Below are 13,248 nucleotides of genomic sequence, written 5' to 3'. Positions count from 1 at the left end.
TCCCATGCGTGCTATCGGACCACCACGGCCTAAAACTGGTCTTCAATAACAATAAGGAAGAATGCCCACATATACGTGGAAATTGAACAATGCTCTACTCAATGATAACCTGGTCAAGGAAGAAATAAAGAAAGAAATTAAAGACTTTTTAGAATTTAATGAAAATGAAGATACAACATACCCAAACTTATGGGACACAATGAAAGCTGCGCTAAGAGGAAAACTCATAGCGCTGAGTGCCTGCAGAAGGAAACAGGAAAGAGCATATGTCAGCAGCTTGACAGCACACCTAAAAGCTCTAGAACAAAAAGAAGCAAATACACCCAGGAGGAGTAGAAGGCAGGAAATAATCAAACTCAGAGCAGAAATCAACCAAGTAGAAACAAAAAGGACCATAGAAAGAATCAACAGAACCAAAAGTTGGTTCTTTGAGAAAATCAACAAGATAGATAAACCCTTGGCCAGACTAACGAGAGGACACAGAGAGTGTGTCCAAATTAACAAAATCAGAAATGAAAAGGGAGACATAACTACAGATTCAGAGGAAATTCAAAAAATCATCAGATCTTACTATAAAAGCCTATATTCAACAAAACTTGACAATCTGCAGGAAATGGACAATTTCCTAGACAGATACCAGGTACCGAAGTTAAATCAGGAACAGATAAACCAGTTAAACAACCCCATAACTCCTAAGGAAATAGAAGAAGTCATTAAAGGTCTCCCAACCAAAAAGAGCCCAGGTCCAGACGGGTTTAGTGCAGAATTCTATCAGACCTTCATAGAAGACCTCGTACCAATATTATCAAAACTATTCCACAAAATTGAAACAGATGGAGCACTACCGAATTCCTTCTATGAAGCCACAATTACTCTTATACCTAAACCACACAAAGACCCAACAAAGAAAGAGAACTTCAGACCAATTTCCCTTATGAATATCGATGCAAAAATACTCAATAAAATTCTGGCAAACCGAATCCAAGAGCACATCAAAACAATCATCCACCATGATCAAGTAGGCTTCATCCCAGGCATGCAGGGATGGTTCAATATCTGGAAAACCATCAACGTGATCCATTATATAAACAAACTGAAAGAACAAAACCACATGATCATTTCATTAGATGCTGAGAAAGCATTTGACAAAATTCAACACCCTTCATGATAAAAGTCCTGGAAAGAATAGGAATTCAAGGCTCATACCTAAACATAGTAAAAGCCATATACAGCAAACCAGTTGCTAACATTAAACTAAATGGAGAGAAACTTGAAGCAATCCCACTAAAATCAGGGACTAGACAAGGCTGCCCACTCTCTCCCTACTTATTCAATATAGTTCTTGAAGTTCTAGCCAGAGCAATAAGACAACAAAAGGAGGTCAAGGGGATACAGATCGGAAAAGAAGAAGTCAAAATATCACTATTTGCAGATGATATGATAGTATATTTAAGTGATCCCAAAAATTCCACCAGAGAACTACTAAAGCTGATAAACAACTTCAGCAAAGTGGCTGGGTATAAAATTAACTCAAACAAATCAGTAGCCTTCCTCTACACAAAAGAGAAACAGGCCGAGAAAGAAATTAGGGAAATGACACCCTTCATAATAGATCCAAATAATATAAAGTACCTCGGGGTGACTTTAACCAAGCAAGGGAAAGATCTGTACAATAAGAACTTCAAGACTCTGAAGAAAGAAATTGAAGAAGATCTCAGAAGATGGAAAGATCTCCCATGCTCATGGATTGGCAGGATTAATATAGTAAAAATGGCCATTCTACCAAAAGCGATCTACAGATTCAATGCAATCCCCATCAAAATACCAATCCAATTCTTCAAAGAGTTAGACAGAACAATTTGCAAATCCATCTGGAATAACAAAAAACCCAGGATAGCTAAAACTATCCTCAACAATAAAAGGACTTCAGGGGGAATCACTATCCCAGATCTCAAGCAGTATTACAGAGCAATAGTGATAAAAACTGCATGGTATTGGTACAGAGACAGACAGATAGACCAATGGAACAGAATTGAAGACCCAGAAATGAACCCACACCTATGGGCACTTGATTTTTTTGACAAAGGAGCCAAAACCATCCAATGGAAAAAAAGATAGCATTTTCAGCAAATGGTGCTGGTTCAACTGGAGGTCAACATGTAGAAGAATGCAGATCGATCCATGCTTATCACCCTGTACAAAGCTTAAGTCCAAGTGGATCAAGGACCTCCACATCAAACCAGATACCTCAAACTAATAGAAGAAAAACTAGGGAAGCATTTGGAACACATGGGCACTGGAAAAAATTTCCTGAACAAAACACCAATGGCTTATGCTCTAAGATCAAGAATCGACAAATGGGATCTCATAAAACTGCAAAAGCTTCTGTAAGGCAAAGGACACTGTGGTTAGGACAAAGCGGCAACCAACAGATTGGGAAAGATCTTTACCAATCCTACAACAGATAGAGGGCTTATATCCAAAATATACAAAAGAACTGAAGAAGTTAGACAGCAGGAGGCAAAATAACCCTATTAAAATGGGGTTCAGAGCTAAACAGAGAATTCACAGCTGAGGAATGCCGAATGGCTGAGAAACACCTAAAGAAATGTTCAACATCGTTAGTCATAAGGGAAATGCAAATCAAAACAACCCTGAGATTTCACCTCACACCAGTGAGAATGGCTAAGATCAAAAACTCAGGTGACAGCAAATGCTGGCGAGGATGTGGAGAAAGGGGAACACTCCTCCATTGTTGGTGGGGTTGCAGACTGCTGCAACCATTCTGGAAATCAGTCTGGAGGTTCCTCAGAAAATTGGACATTGAACTGCCTGAGGATCCAGCTATACCTCTCCTGGGCATATACCCAAAAGATGCCCCAACATATAAAAAAGACACGTGCTCCACTATGTTCATCGCAGCCTTATTTATAATAGCCAGAAGCTGGAAAAAGAACCCAGATGCCCTTCAACAGAGGAATGGATACAGAAAATGTGGTACATCTACACAATGGAATATTACTCAGCTATCAAAAACAATGACTTTGTGAAATTAATGAGGCAAATGGTTGGAACTGGAAACTATCATCCTGAGTGAGCTAACCCAATCACAGAAAGACATACATGGTATGTACTCATTGATAAGTGGCTATTAGCCCAAATGCTTGAATTACCCTAGATGCCTAGAACAAATGAAACTCAAGACGGATGATCAAAATGTGAATGCAGATCGCTCATGAGAGACACAGCCAGAATACAGCAAATACAGAGGCGTATGCCAGCAGGAAACCACTGAACTGAGAACAGGACCCCTGTTGAACAATCAGAGAAAGAACTGGAAGAGCTTGAAGGAGCTCGAGACCCCATATGTACAGCAATGCCAACCAACCAGAGTTTCAGGGACTAAGCCACTACCCAAAGACTATACATGGACTGACCCTGGACTCTGACCTCGTGGGGTTGCAATGAATATCCTAGTAAGAGCACCAGTGGAAGGGGAAGCCCTGGGTCCTGCTAAGACTGAACCCCTAGTGAACTAGACTGTTGGGAGAGGGCAGCAATGGGGGAGGGGTGGGAGGAACACCCATAAGGAAGGGGAGGGGGAGGGGATGTTTGCCCGAAACCGGAAAGGGAATAACATTGAAATGTATATAAGAAATGCTCAAGTTAATAAAAAAAAAAAAAAAAAATACAAAAAAAAAAGTAAAAAAATTAAAAAAATCTTACCATATCATCATAACAAATAGACAGTCATGGTGGTACATTTTGGGCAGGGTTCACTGAGTCAGGTTTACTGGGAGCTTATCTTCTAGGGACTAAAATCAGAAACAAACAGCTGGTGGGTACCAAGATGGATGCCTAGCATAAAATGGCTAAAGCCATATCAGAAATTAGGGCTTAGGCCTTGGAAAAGAGCCTCTGTTCTCCTCTTCTTTGCTTCCCCCTGACTCCTTCCCTGTCATCGATGGTCCCCCCACTCTTTGGTGAGGAAAGGCATTTGGGAAGGCAGAGACAACCTGAGAGTGTGAAGGATCAGGCCATGCCAGGTTTTCAGCATGGAGGTCCAAGCTGTCTAGAGGCTTACATGATAAGATGAGAAGAACATTGAAGCATCTGAGGTGGCCCCTCTATGTTAGTTTGGCTTTGCCCTTCCTGGATTCATCCAGGATGCCTTGGATGCCTAGAGGTTTGTTCCCAGGAACTCTGTGTGTGCTCTTGGCTGATGGGAAGAAAGCTTTATGTGAGAGAGTCTTGCTGACAACTCCTTGAACACATGGTCTTAAGGTTTCAGAAAACACTTGGCTTCCCAGCATGAGGATCTTTTGACTCAGACAACCTGGGTCCAAATCCTGGTCCTGTTGTGTGACCTTCATGCAGTGACTTAGGCTCTCTGTGCCTCAGTTTCCTCAAAAGCTGAGAGTCTATTGTGGATGTTTATGAGGCTTACACAGTTATAGGAGAAACACAGAGCAAAGGATGCCTGGCTGCCTGAAGCTTTCAGAGTGATGGCTGCCCTCATTGAGACAATTTATTTAGCATCTACTGTGTGCCTTCCCCGTTAGGCAACAATGAAGGGATCCACCTTCATTTCAAAGAACAGAAATGAGAAGACAGAGGCAGGAACTTGAGTAGGAAGTCTGTTGAACAGGCTTGCCAGGAGGCATGAGAAGAGGACCTCATTCATCCTGGGCCAAGGGCAGGAGAGGGAACCCAGGTGTTCCTGTCACTGCCCATCACTGACTAAGCTCCCATTTAAGAAGGACCTCACTGCATCAGCTGATACAAGTCCTTACAGGCCAGGTGGGGGAGCCTGGAAAGTTCCAGGCAGCAAGGTTGCTAGAAAGTGCAGAGAAGGCTGAGACACAAGGCCTCTGGACTAAAAACTCCCTGGAGAAGTCAGTAGACCACTCTAAAGGCCAGAAGACCCAGCATCACAGCATATCCTTCAGAAGGAAATTATGCCACCCCCCTTGCGGAGTCCCTGAGCCAGACAGAGAGGGGACAGTCACATAACAAGTGTTCATATGTATCTCTGAGCCACCAGAGCTAAACAAAAGGAAAGGGAGGGTGTCCTTTGCCATCACTAGTGAGGGAGGTGGCTTCTGTACCTGGCATTACGTGTGTGGGTACACTGTGGAAGGAGAGCATGGGGGCTGGAGTTTAGCTCAGTGGTAGAGCCTTACCTAGGAAGCAAGGCCCTGAGTTCGGTCCCCAGCTCCGAAAAAAAAGAACCAAAAAAAAAAAAAAAAAAAAAAAAGGAAGGAGGCATGGGGCAGATATAGAGGCTGGCCAGCTGGACACAGGAAATCAGGCCAAGTCGGAGTCCTGGGGTGAGGGCCAGCTATAAGAATCCTTGCCACTCTGTCTTCAACACCCTTCATATAAGTGTTGATGTGTACCAGGCACATTTATCTACAGATTCCCACTAAACCACCCTTTGCATTCAGAAACCGAAAGGCAAATCAGGCAGGGTGCAGTTTTCTTCACCAACAGTAGATTCTCTGTAAAGCCTGGATTTCAAGGATAAAGAAAATGCCACCCATATACACACAATATTTCCAGCCATAAAGAACAATGGAGTTATGCTGTCTGTAGTAGAACAGACACAATTAGAGATCACTGTGCACAGCAGATCAAGGCACTATCAGACAGGTTTCACTTTTTCTCTCATTTATGGGTCCTAATCTTTATAGGCACATAAAATGACACATGGGTAAAGGACAGGAAAGTAGAATTGAAACCTGTGAGGAACAATGGGGATTAACAGGAGAGGTAGGGCAGTGACAGGGTAGGAGGTGGAGTGGAAGGCAAATACTCAAAGTACAGGACATGCTTGTGTGATGAGTGCCTTAAGTAACCTTGTCAACCAAAAGAGTCAAAATCAGTCAATCATTTTGGTCACTTACACACAGACAGTTAGGCATTGTGCTTAGCGAGTTCTGCCAGTCATATGTGTGGATAAAAGATAGGAGCCCACTTTGTTCCTAAAGCTTCCGTCATTCCTTCAGTACAATGACATCAGTCTTTTTGGATATCAAAAAGTCTTTTCTGTTTAAAACCTCTCTAATAAGTACACGATACATCCAGCTGGTTCTTCATTCTGCCTGCTGCCTGGCAGAGCCTCGCTAGTGTGTTCACCTTGCACCATGAGAAGCACAAAGGATCACAAGAGGCAGACTGCTCTATGTGTGTGTGTGTGTGTGTGTGTGTGTGTGTGTGTGCACGCACGCGCATGCTAGGGCACGCACACACACACACACATACACATACACACACACATGCAAATAACATCGTAGCCTATCTTCTTTCTAAGATAGAGGGAAACTATTCAATAGATCCCCTAAATTATTATTTGACCAACTACCTCATCCTAACTACCCAAACTGACAGCATTTAAATATTTATAAAAGGTCTTCATATATATATGAAGCCAAAAATTAAGGAACTTCCTTCCCTGTCACGAACTCACTGAGACTTCTGAGAGGAACATGTAATTCCTCCTTGAACAGAATGTTCCTCCTGAAGACATCTCAAACATTGGCTCCCCTCCATCTCTCCCATAATTTCAGTGCCTTGGTCAAAGTATATTTTAGATAGTTCGAGTAACAGTTGCTATGTGTGTATGTCTATGTACATATGCACCTGTACCCTCAGAGGACAGAAGAAGGCAATTAGGTTCCTCTCAGAACTGGGTTACAGGAGGTTTGGGAGGCCACCACCATAAGGGTGCTGGGAACCTAACCCCAGTCTGGGAGGGCAACAATTGCTCTTAATCATAACCATCTCTCAGGCTCAGATTTATCTTAATATTGCCAAAGCCTATAAAGAATTTTGTCCCATGGGGCAATCTAAAGACTACAAAGTTTACAAAGACAAATCTGGAAAGTTGTGCATTGACATATTGCTAGATATCTCTTTGCCTCAAATGTAGCTCAGCATCCGCACCCATTAAGACATGAGAAATGATGGTTAGTTAATAAAGCAATTCTTGACTCACGAGCATGAGGAATCTGAGTTTGAGCCCTAGAACCCACACAGAAAAGCTGGCTCGGCTGTGAGCCTGAAATCTCAGCACTGGAAAGGCAGGGACAGGGGATCGCTGAGGATTACTGGCTAGACAGCCTAGGTGAACTGATGGGTTCCGCAACTTGGAGAGAGCTAAATCAAGATCACTGCAGAAGAGGGGTGGGGATGAGAGAGTGTAACAGCCAAGGTGGCAGATGACTACAAGGAAACCACATAACCTTACACAGCAGGGCAGTTTGCACAAATGAACTCAAATGCAGTCACGTTCACCAGACCTGTGAGAGCCTAAACAAGACACAGAATCTCTCTCGTGGAGGAGGGAGTCAGGTGTGAGTTCAGTCCCTAAAGAGGAGCTGTTGTTGGCCTGCTGGGAGAGGGTCGGTTTTCTCTAAAAGTACAGCCATTGATAAGCCAAGCCACACACCCAAGAATGTGTGAATAGTACAGACTGGTACTGATGTGGGTGGCAGACACAATACAGAGTGGGGAAGAAGGGGAGAGATGGAGGAGGGAAAATACACATGATCGAAATACATTGGACCAAATTCTCACATAACAAATTAAATTAAGAAAAAGGAGAAGAGGAAGAAAAAGAAAGAAGGGAGAAGGAATAAAGAGGAAAGGTAGATGGAATCTGAGAACGACATTTGAGATCACAACATGCATGCACATGACACATTTGTAAACACATGTTGCCTTCACACACCACCACACTTGCACACACATGTGACACACACACACACACACACACACACACACACACACAATAATACGAAGCAAAACGGTGTTGATCATTTTGGAAGTGTCCAGTGTGTCGAGCTGTTTCGATGATAAATGGGTTACAAGTAGTCATCTACAACAGAGAAACTGAGTTGCTCTCATGTGGAGAGAGTGTGAACAGTCATGTTACCCTCATTCCCTGAGACTCCATTTCTCACAGCAGAGCTAAGCCTATAAACCTGGATGAAAATGCATCCCAAAGCAATAATTTACCTTGTGTACCATGTATACAGACTTTACATGAAGAAACAAGAAAATAAGAGGCTTTGTGTGACATCTAAAACCCTCTTTAGTCAATGTGTTCCTCTTAAGATTTAATGTTGTGGCTTTTTTTCATAATTTTGATTATTATAATGTTTTCTTTTTTTACCATAGAAAAAGTTGATTCCCACCTTCAGGTTGACTGACATCTTCATAGAAGTGGTCAGATAGCCACCATGGTGGCTCACACATGTCATCCCAGCACCCTGGAAATGGGGGCAGAATTGAGTCAAATTTAAGGCCAGCAAGGGATACAAGGTGAGTTTCCGACTATGCAATACAACATGAGATCTTGTCAATAAAAATCAATCAGTCAATAAGTAGTAAAATGATGTTGACCAGACATGTGTTTTATGGTTTTCAGAGCCCATTTCCCCATTCATCATTTAATTGTTGGTATGATAGAGTATTAACCAAAACACAAGGACAATCCCATAGTAGCAAGTGTACCGTGTTTTATTTGTAGCCCATTCAATGGTTTCCATGGTTTAGTTTAGAAAACATGCATTTTGGGGTACACAGGAGTCCTTCATGGTAGTGAATAGGCTTTGTTCAAGGTTCTGAACTAGTCCCCCCAACCAGTTCTTCTTTCTTGAGACAAAGTTGCCAGAATCCTGGCTTTTCTGTGAATCTAGGGCTGACCTCTGCCTCGAAAAAAGGGATTGAAGGTTTGTGCTCCCACTGCCTGGCTTCTCCAACATTTCTATGTGTTAGGGTTTAAATCTTGGCTCATACCCGGACAGAACACACCAAGCCAACATGGTTCCACATGGAGAGGTTTAATGAGAGAAGAGTAGAGGAGGGGAAAGGAGGTCCACCATGGGCATGTGGTGGGAAGAGGGAAGGGGGAAGGGGGAAGGGGGCAAGAACAGAGAAGAACAAAGAGCAAGAGGGAGAAGTAAGAGGGAGAGAAGGGGGCAAGCAGCCCCTTGAATAGTCAGGCTGTTGCTAGACAACTGTGGGGCGGAGCATGCCTAACTGCTGCCCGATAGCTGTGAGATAGAATACCAACTTATGACCAAAAACTTTCAGATTTCTGAAATCATTCCTTTAAAAGGATAATAAATGCAAGGCACACCTTTAATTTCAGCACTCAGAGACAGAGGAAGGCAGATCTCTGTGAGTTCAAGGCCAGCCTGGTCTTTTTCCAGCCAAGACTGCATAGTGAGGTGCCCCCCCCAAAAAAAAACCAAATTCAAAAAAAAAAGAGGACAGTACATGTAGAAGGAAAACCAATAGTATTTTTTTCAAATGTGATAATGGAGTGCTGGAGAGATGTCTCAGTACTTAAGAACATTTGTTGTTCTTACAAAGGGCATATGGGTTTGGTTCCCAGCATGTACATGGTGGCTCACAACCAACCATAACTCTAGTTCTCAGGGAATTGATGAGCTCTTCTGGCTCTGTGGGTACCAGGTTTCCATGTGGCACACATACATGCACAGCCATAATAGTCATAATACATAAAAAAAAATCTAAAAAGATTTAAAGTATGGTATTGGCTAATTTAGCCTTATATTTGTCGGATGATGAAGGGAACTGAGATTTGTGCTATATTCAGTCACTTTGTGTTCATCTCTGTAAATCTGGGGCGCTGGTATTCTTTTGAGTAGGCAGCTCATTAGTGGGCTGGTGTTGGGCACACCCCCAACTCTACCTAGCAGAAGCTAAGTGAAAACTCTGCCCTGTGAAGCCTGTGTGCACCGCCATTGCTTCAGTTATATTCCACGCTGCTTAGCACTTCGTTTAGGATATCCTCCTACACTAATCCCAGGCCCTTGGAAACCATTTTCTCTCAGCTGGTTCTGTCTTCCCACGTAGCTCTCTCTACCTTCAGGAGTATTAAGTGACCATCTACTGGTCCCTTCCTCTTACCTGATGTCACCACGTTCTTCAAATTCAGACCACTACTTTTTACTGATCTCTCTTTAGACAAATAAGCAAATCCCATCCTCTCCTCTATAAAATGGCATCAAAATACACACACACCCCAAATCCTATAGTGAATAGAGTACACTTGTGTGTTGGTGCTCACCTCTGCTCACAGTTCCTTCCTGCCGTATCTTGGGCTCTGGTTAGCACTTCCAGTAATCATTTATATTTTTAATATACTAATTGATCTTCCCCACAACTGTTTCAATGTACCCAGATGCTTAAAACCTTACGGTTAACAAAAATACAACTGTCCCTGCAGTAAGATTTTCTCCCCCTCACCTTTTGAAAGCACATTTCTCAGGACAGCTATATACTTACACTCTCGCTTTGGTTTCCCACCAGCCATTCCCCTCCTCCACCGTCACTCTCCAATAATGAGGCCACCACTCTGCAAAGGGAGGGCAGCAGTGTCTGTTCTGAGATGCTTGTCTCCATCCCTGTCTTGCCTGCCGACAGCCTCTTCATCCTTAGCAGGAGTCCCCTAGCTCCTACCCCTGCCACCACCACTGTGGTTGCTCACAGACTGGGCTTCCTCTTCCTCATGCCTCACATCCTGAAGCTCCTCTGTGACCTTTTCTCCACTGGTTCGAGGTCTCCACCAGCACACTTCCTTTGGCGGATTATATCACTAAACCTAAATTCAAACCTGTTTCCTTCACAGCATCAGCTGCTGCGGTGGCCTTCGTGGTTGTGGGGGGTCATTGTCTTGTTTTCTACACATCACTGCGGTTTTTAACAAATCACTCGACTGCCTATACACTACCCTTTGATGATCATTTACAGAGTTTTAAAATTCTTCGGGGCTTTTAACCTATACCATCCATCCCTGCTCCTCACCAAACTCTCCTCTGCACTTGCCCGGTGCCTCCATGTCTTCTGTCCTCAGTGTCTGTCTTCTGACTGACTGCTCTGCTCAGTTTTCTTCTCACTGAGAAGTGGAGGCTGGACTCCCCCATCCCCCGCCCCCCACAACGTGTGATCTGCTGTGCTAAACTCATAGGCTGATTCCTTCTCCAAGTCTCAACCCCAGCTTGTGTAACTGTTTCACAGTGGTCAGCTCTAGATGCTCGTCAGAGGTTGCGTTGTCCCCACTCCACCCCTGCCAGAGCATCAGCCATTAAGGTAAAGTCTTTCTTCCCTGGCTTTTTGTATACCTGTCAAACTGTAGCACTGACCTGGTACAGGTCAAGGGATCAAAAATATCTTCAGGGTTAATGAGTAGATCAGTGGACAAGACTAGCTCAGACCTCCTAAATATCGTCTGAATTAAGAAAATAGCTCCTAACTTTAATCCCAGCACTCAGGAGACAGGGGCAGGTAGAACTCTCTGAGTTCAAGGCAATACTTGTCTGTCTAGTGAGCTCTAGGATAGCCAGGGCTCTTTGTCTAAATAAATAAATTCATTGCCAGGCAACCGTGGTGGCACACGCCTTTAATCCCAGCACACAGGAGGCAGAGGCAGGTAGATCTCTGAGTTTGAGGCCAGCCTGGTCTACAGAGGGAGCTCCAGAATAGCCAGGGCTACACAGATAAAACTGTCTCAAAGAGAAAACAGATGAAGAAGAAGAGATAGAGGAGGAAGAGAAGGGGGTAAGGAGGGAAGACGGAAGGAAAGCAAACAAATGGGACAATAAGTGAAGCCTTGAATTCCAAGATATAAGGATCTATGGATCTTTCTTTTTTCCTCCCTATCTTTGTTTTTGTTGTTGTTTGTTTGTTTGTTTTCCTTTTCTAGAAAGTCATTAATTAAAACACCTTAAAATTTTTGGTTATAAAAAAAGAAATGCTTGGCACCACAGAAACTTTTACTTATTCTTTCTTACCGTGAGGGCATTTCAAAGGTTTATCTTTTCCCATTCATTCTTTGTACAGCTACTGAATAACACCAAACTTTGTGTTTTAAAAAGCCAGTCTAACAGTGCTTTAGAGAAACCGTGCCCAAGCTCCACGGGGGGAGAAACAAATCCTCGTGCTTGAAGCACTGTGTGTTCAGGGTCCCTATTTAATGCTGACACTTCCTTTCACTCTGGCTCTGTAGACGCCACACTTAGTTCTCACGAGTTTTCTAACTGCCTCTTTGAAGTCTTTGTTCCTCAGGCTGTAGATAACTGGGTTCAGCAGTGGGGTGATCACAGTGTAGAAGACAGAAATGACCTTGTTGAGCTCCGGGGACAGATGCGCATTTGGGCGCACATACATGGAGATCATGGTCCCGTAGTAGATGGTGACCACGGCCAGGTGGGAGCCACATGTAGAAAATGTCTTCATCCTGCCGGAAGCGGAAGGGATTCTCAGAATGGAGGACACTATGAAAACGTAGGACACAAGGGTTAGGAGGAAACAGATGCAGAGCACAGCGATGGACAGGACAAAGATGGCCATTTCTGTCACGAAGACGCTGGAGCAGGACAGCTGGATTAATGGAGGGAGGTCACAGAAGAAATGGTTGATGCGGTTGGGCCCACAGAAGTCCAACTTAGAAATCAGGAGGGAAGGCAGGAAGCCCGTGCCCACCCCTGTCACCCAGGAGACTGTTACCAGAGCAGCACAGTTGTCAGGACTCATGAGAAGAGAGTAGTGGAGCGGGTGGCAGATGGCCAGGTACCGGTCATAAGCCATTGCGGCAAGGAGGAAACACTCAGTAGCACCGAAAAACACAAAGAAGTACAGCTGGGTCATACAGGCAGGGAAAGATAGCATGTGGCCCCAGGTGGCCAAGTTGGACAGCAGCAGGGGCACCGTGGTGGATGTGTACCAGATCTCCAGGAAGGACAGATGTTGGAGGAACGTGTACATGGGAGCGCGCAGGCGCGGATCCTCACTCACCACAGCAATGATCACCATGTTACCCGTGATGGTGAGGAGATAGAAGCACAGGAAAATGGCAAAGAGGAGGGACTGCCACTCAAGAAGATTCCGGAATCCTAAGAGCTGAAACTCAGTGACCTTGGATAGGTTTTGGGGCTCCATTTTCTGTGAAGGCAGAACACATTTTGAAAAACACTGCGTACAAGGCATAAGACATTCGCAACGTTTGATGTTTGGATTCCAAGAGTTGGTCCTCTAGTAGTTTGAAACTAGTGTGTAGTGTGTTGGGTACTTGTCTGACAAAATGCAACTTCCGGGAGGAAGGGTTTGTTTGGGATCACAGTTGGGAGGTAGTTTATCATGATGCTGTGGTAGTAGGAGCGGGAGGACCCATTGTCTCCACAGTCTGGGGGGGAGGGGAGTTCACTGCTCTTCTTT

At 44.0% G+C, this 13,248-nt stretch overlaps 1 protein-coding gene across 1 annotated transcript; it reads right to left on the bottom strand.

Moving 5' to 3' along the window:
- Positions 1 to 12,000: 12,000 nt before the first annotated feature.
- LOC116908685 (olfactory receptor 11L1) lies at positions 12,001 to 12,972 on the bottom strand. The gene has a single exon (XM_032911996.1). The coding sequence runs from the start codon at positions 12,970 to 12,972 to the stop codon at positions 12,001 to 12,003; it is 972 nt and encodes a 323-aa protein (XP_032767887.1).
- Positions 12,973 to 13,248: the final 276 nt, after the last annotated feature.

The sequence above is a fragment of the Rattus rattus genome, chromosome 9 (genome assembly GCF_011064425.1).
Source record: "Rattus rattus isolate New Zealand chromosome 9, Rrattus_CSIRO_v1, whole genome shotgun sequence".
NCBI lineage: Eukaryota > Metazoa > Chordata > Mammalia > Rodentia > Muridae > Rattus > Rattus rattus.
Note: the sequence above shows the minus strand (reverse complement) of the source record. Positions and strands in the feature narration are given on the sequence as shown.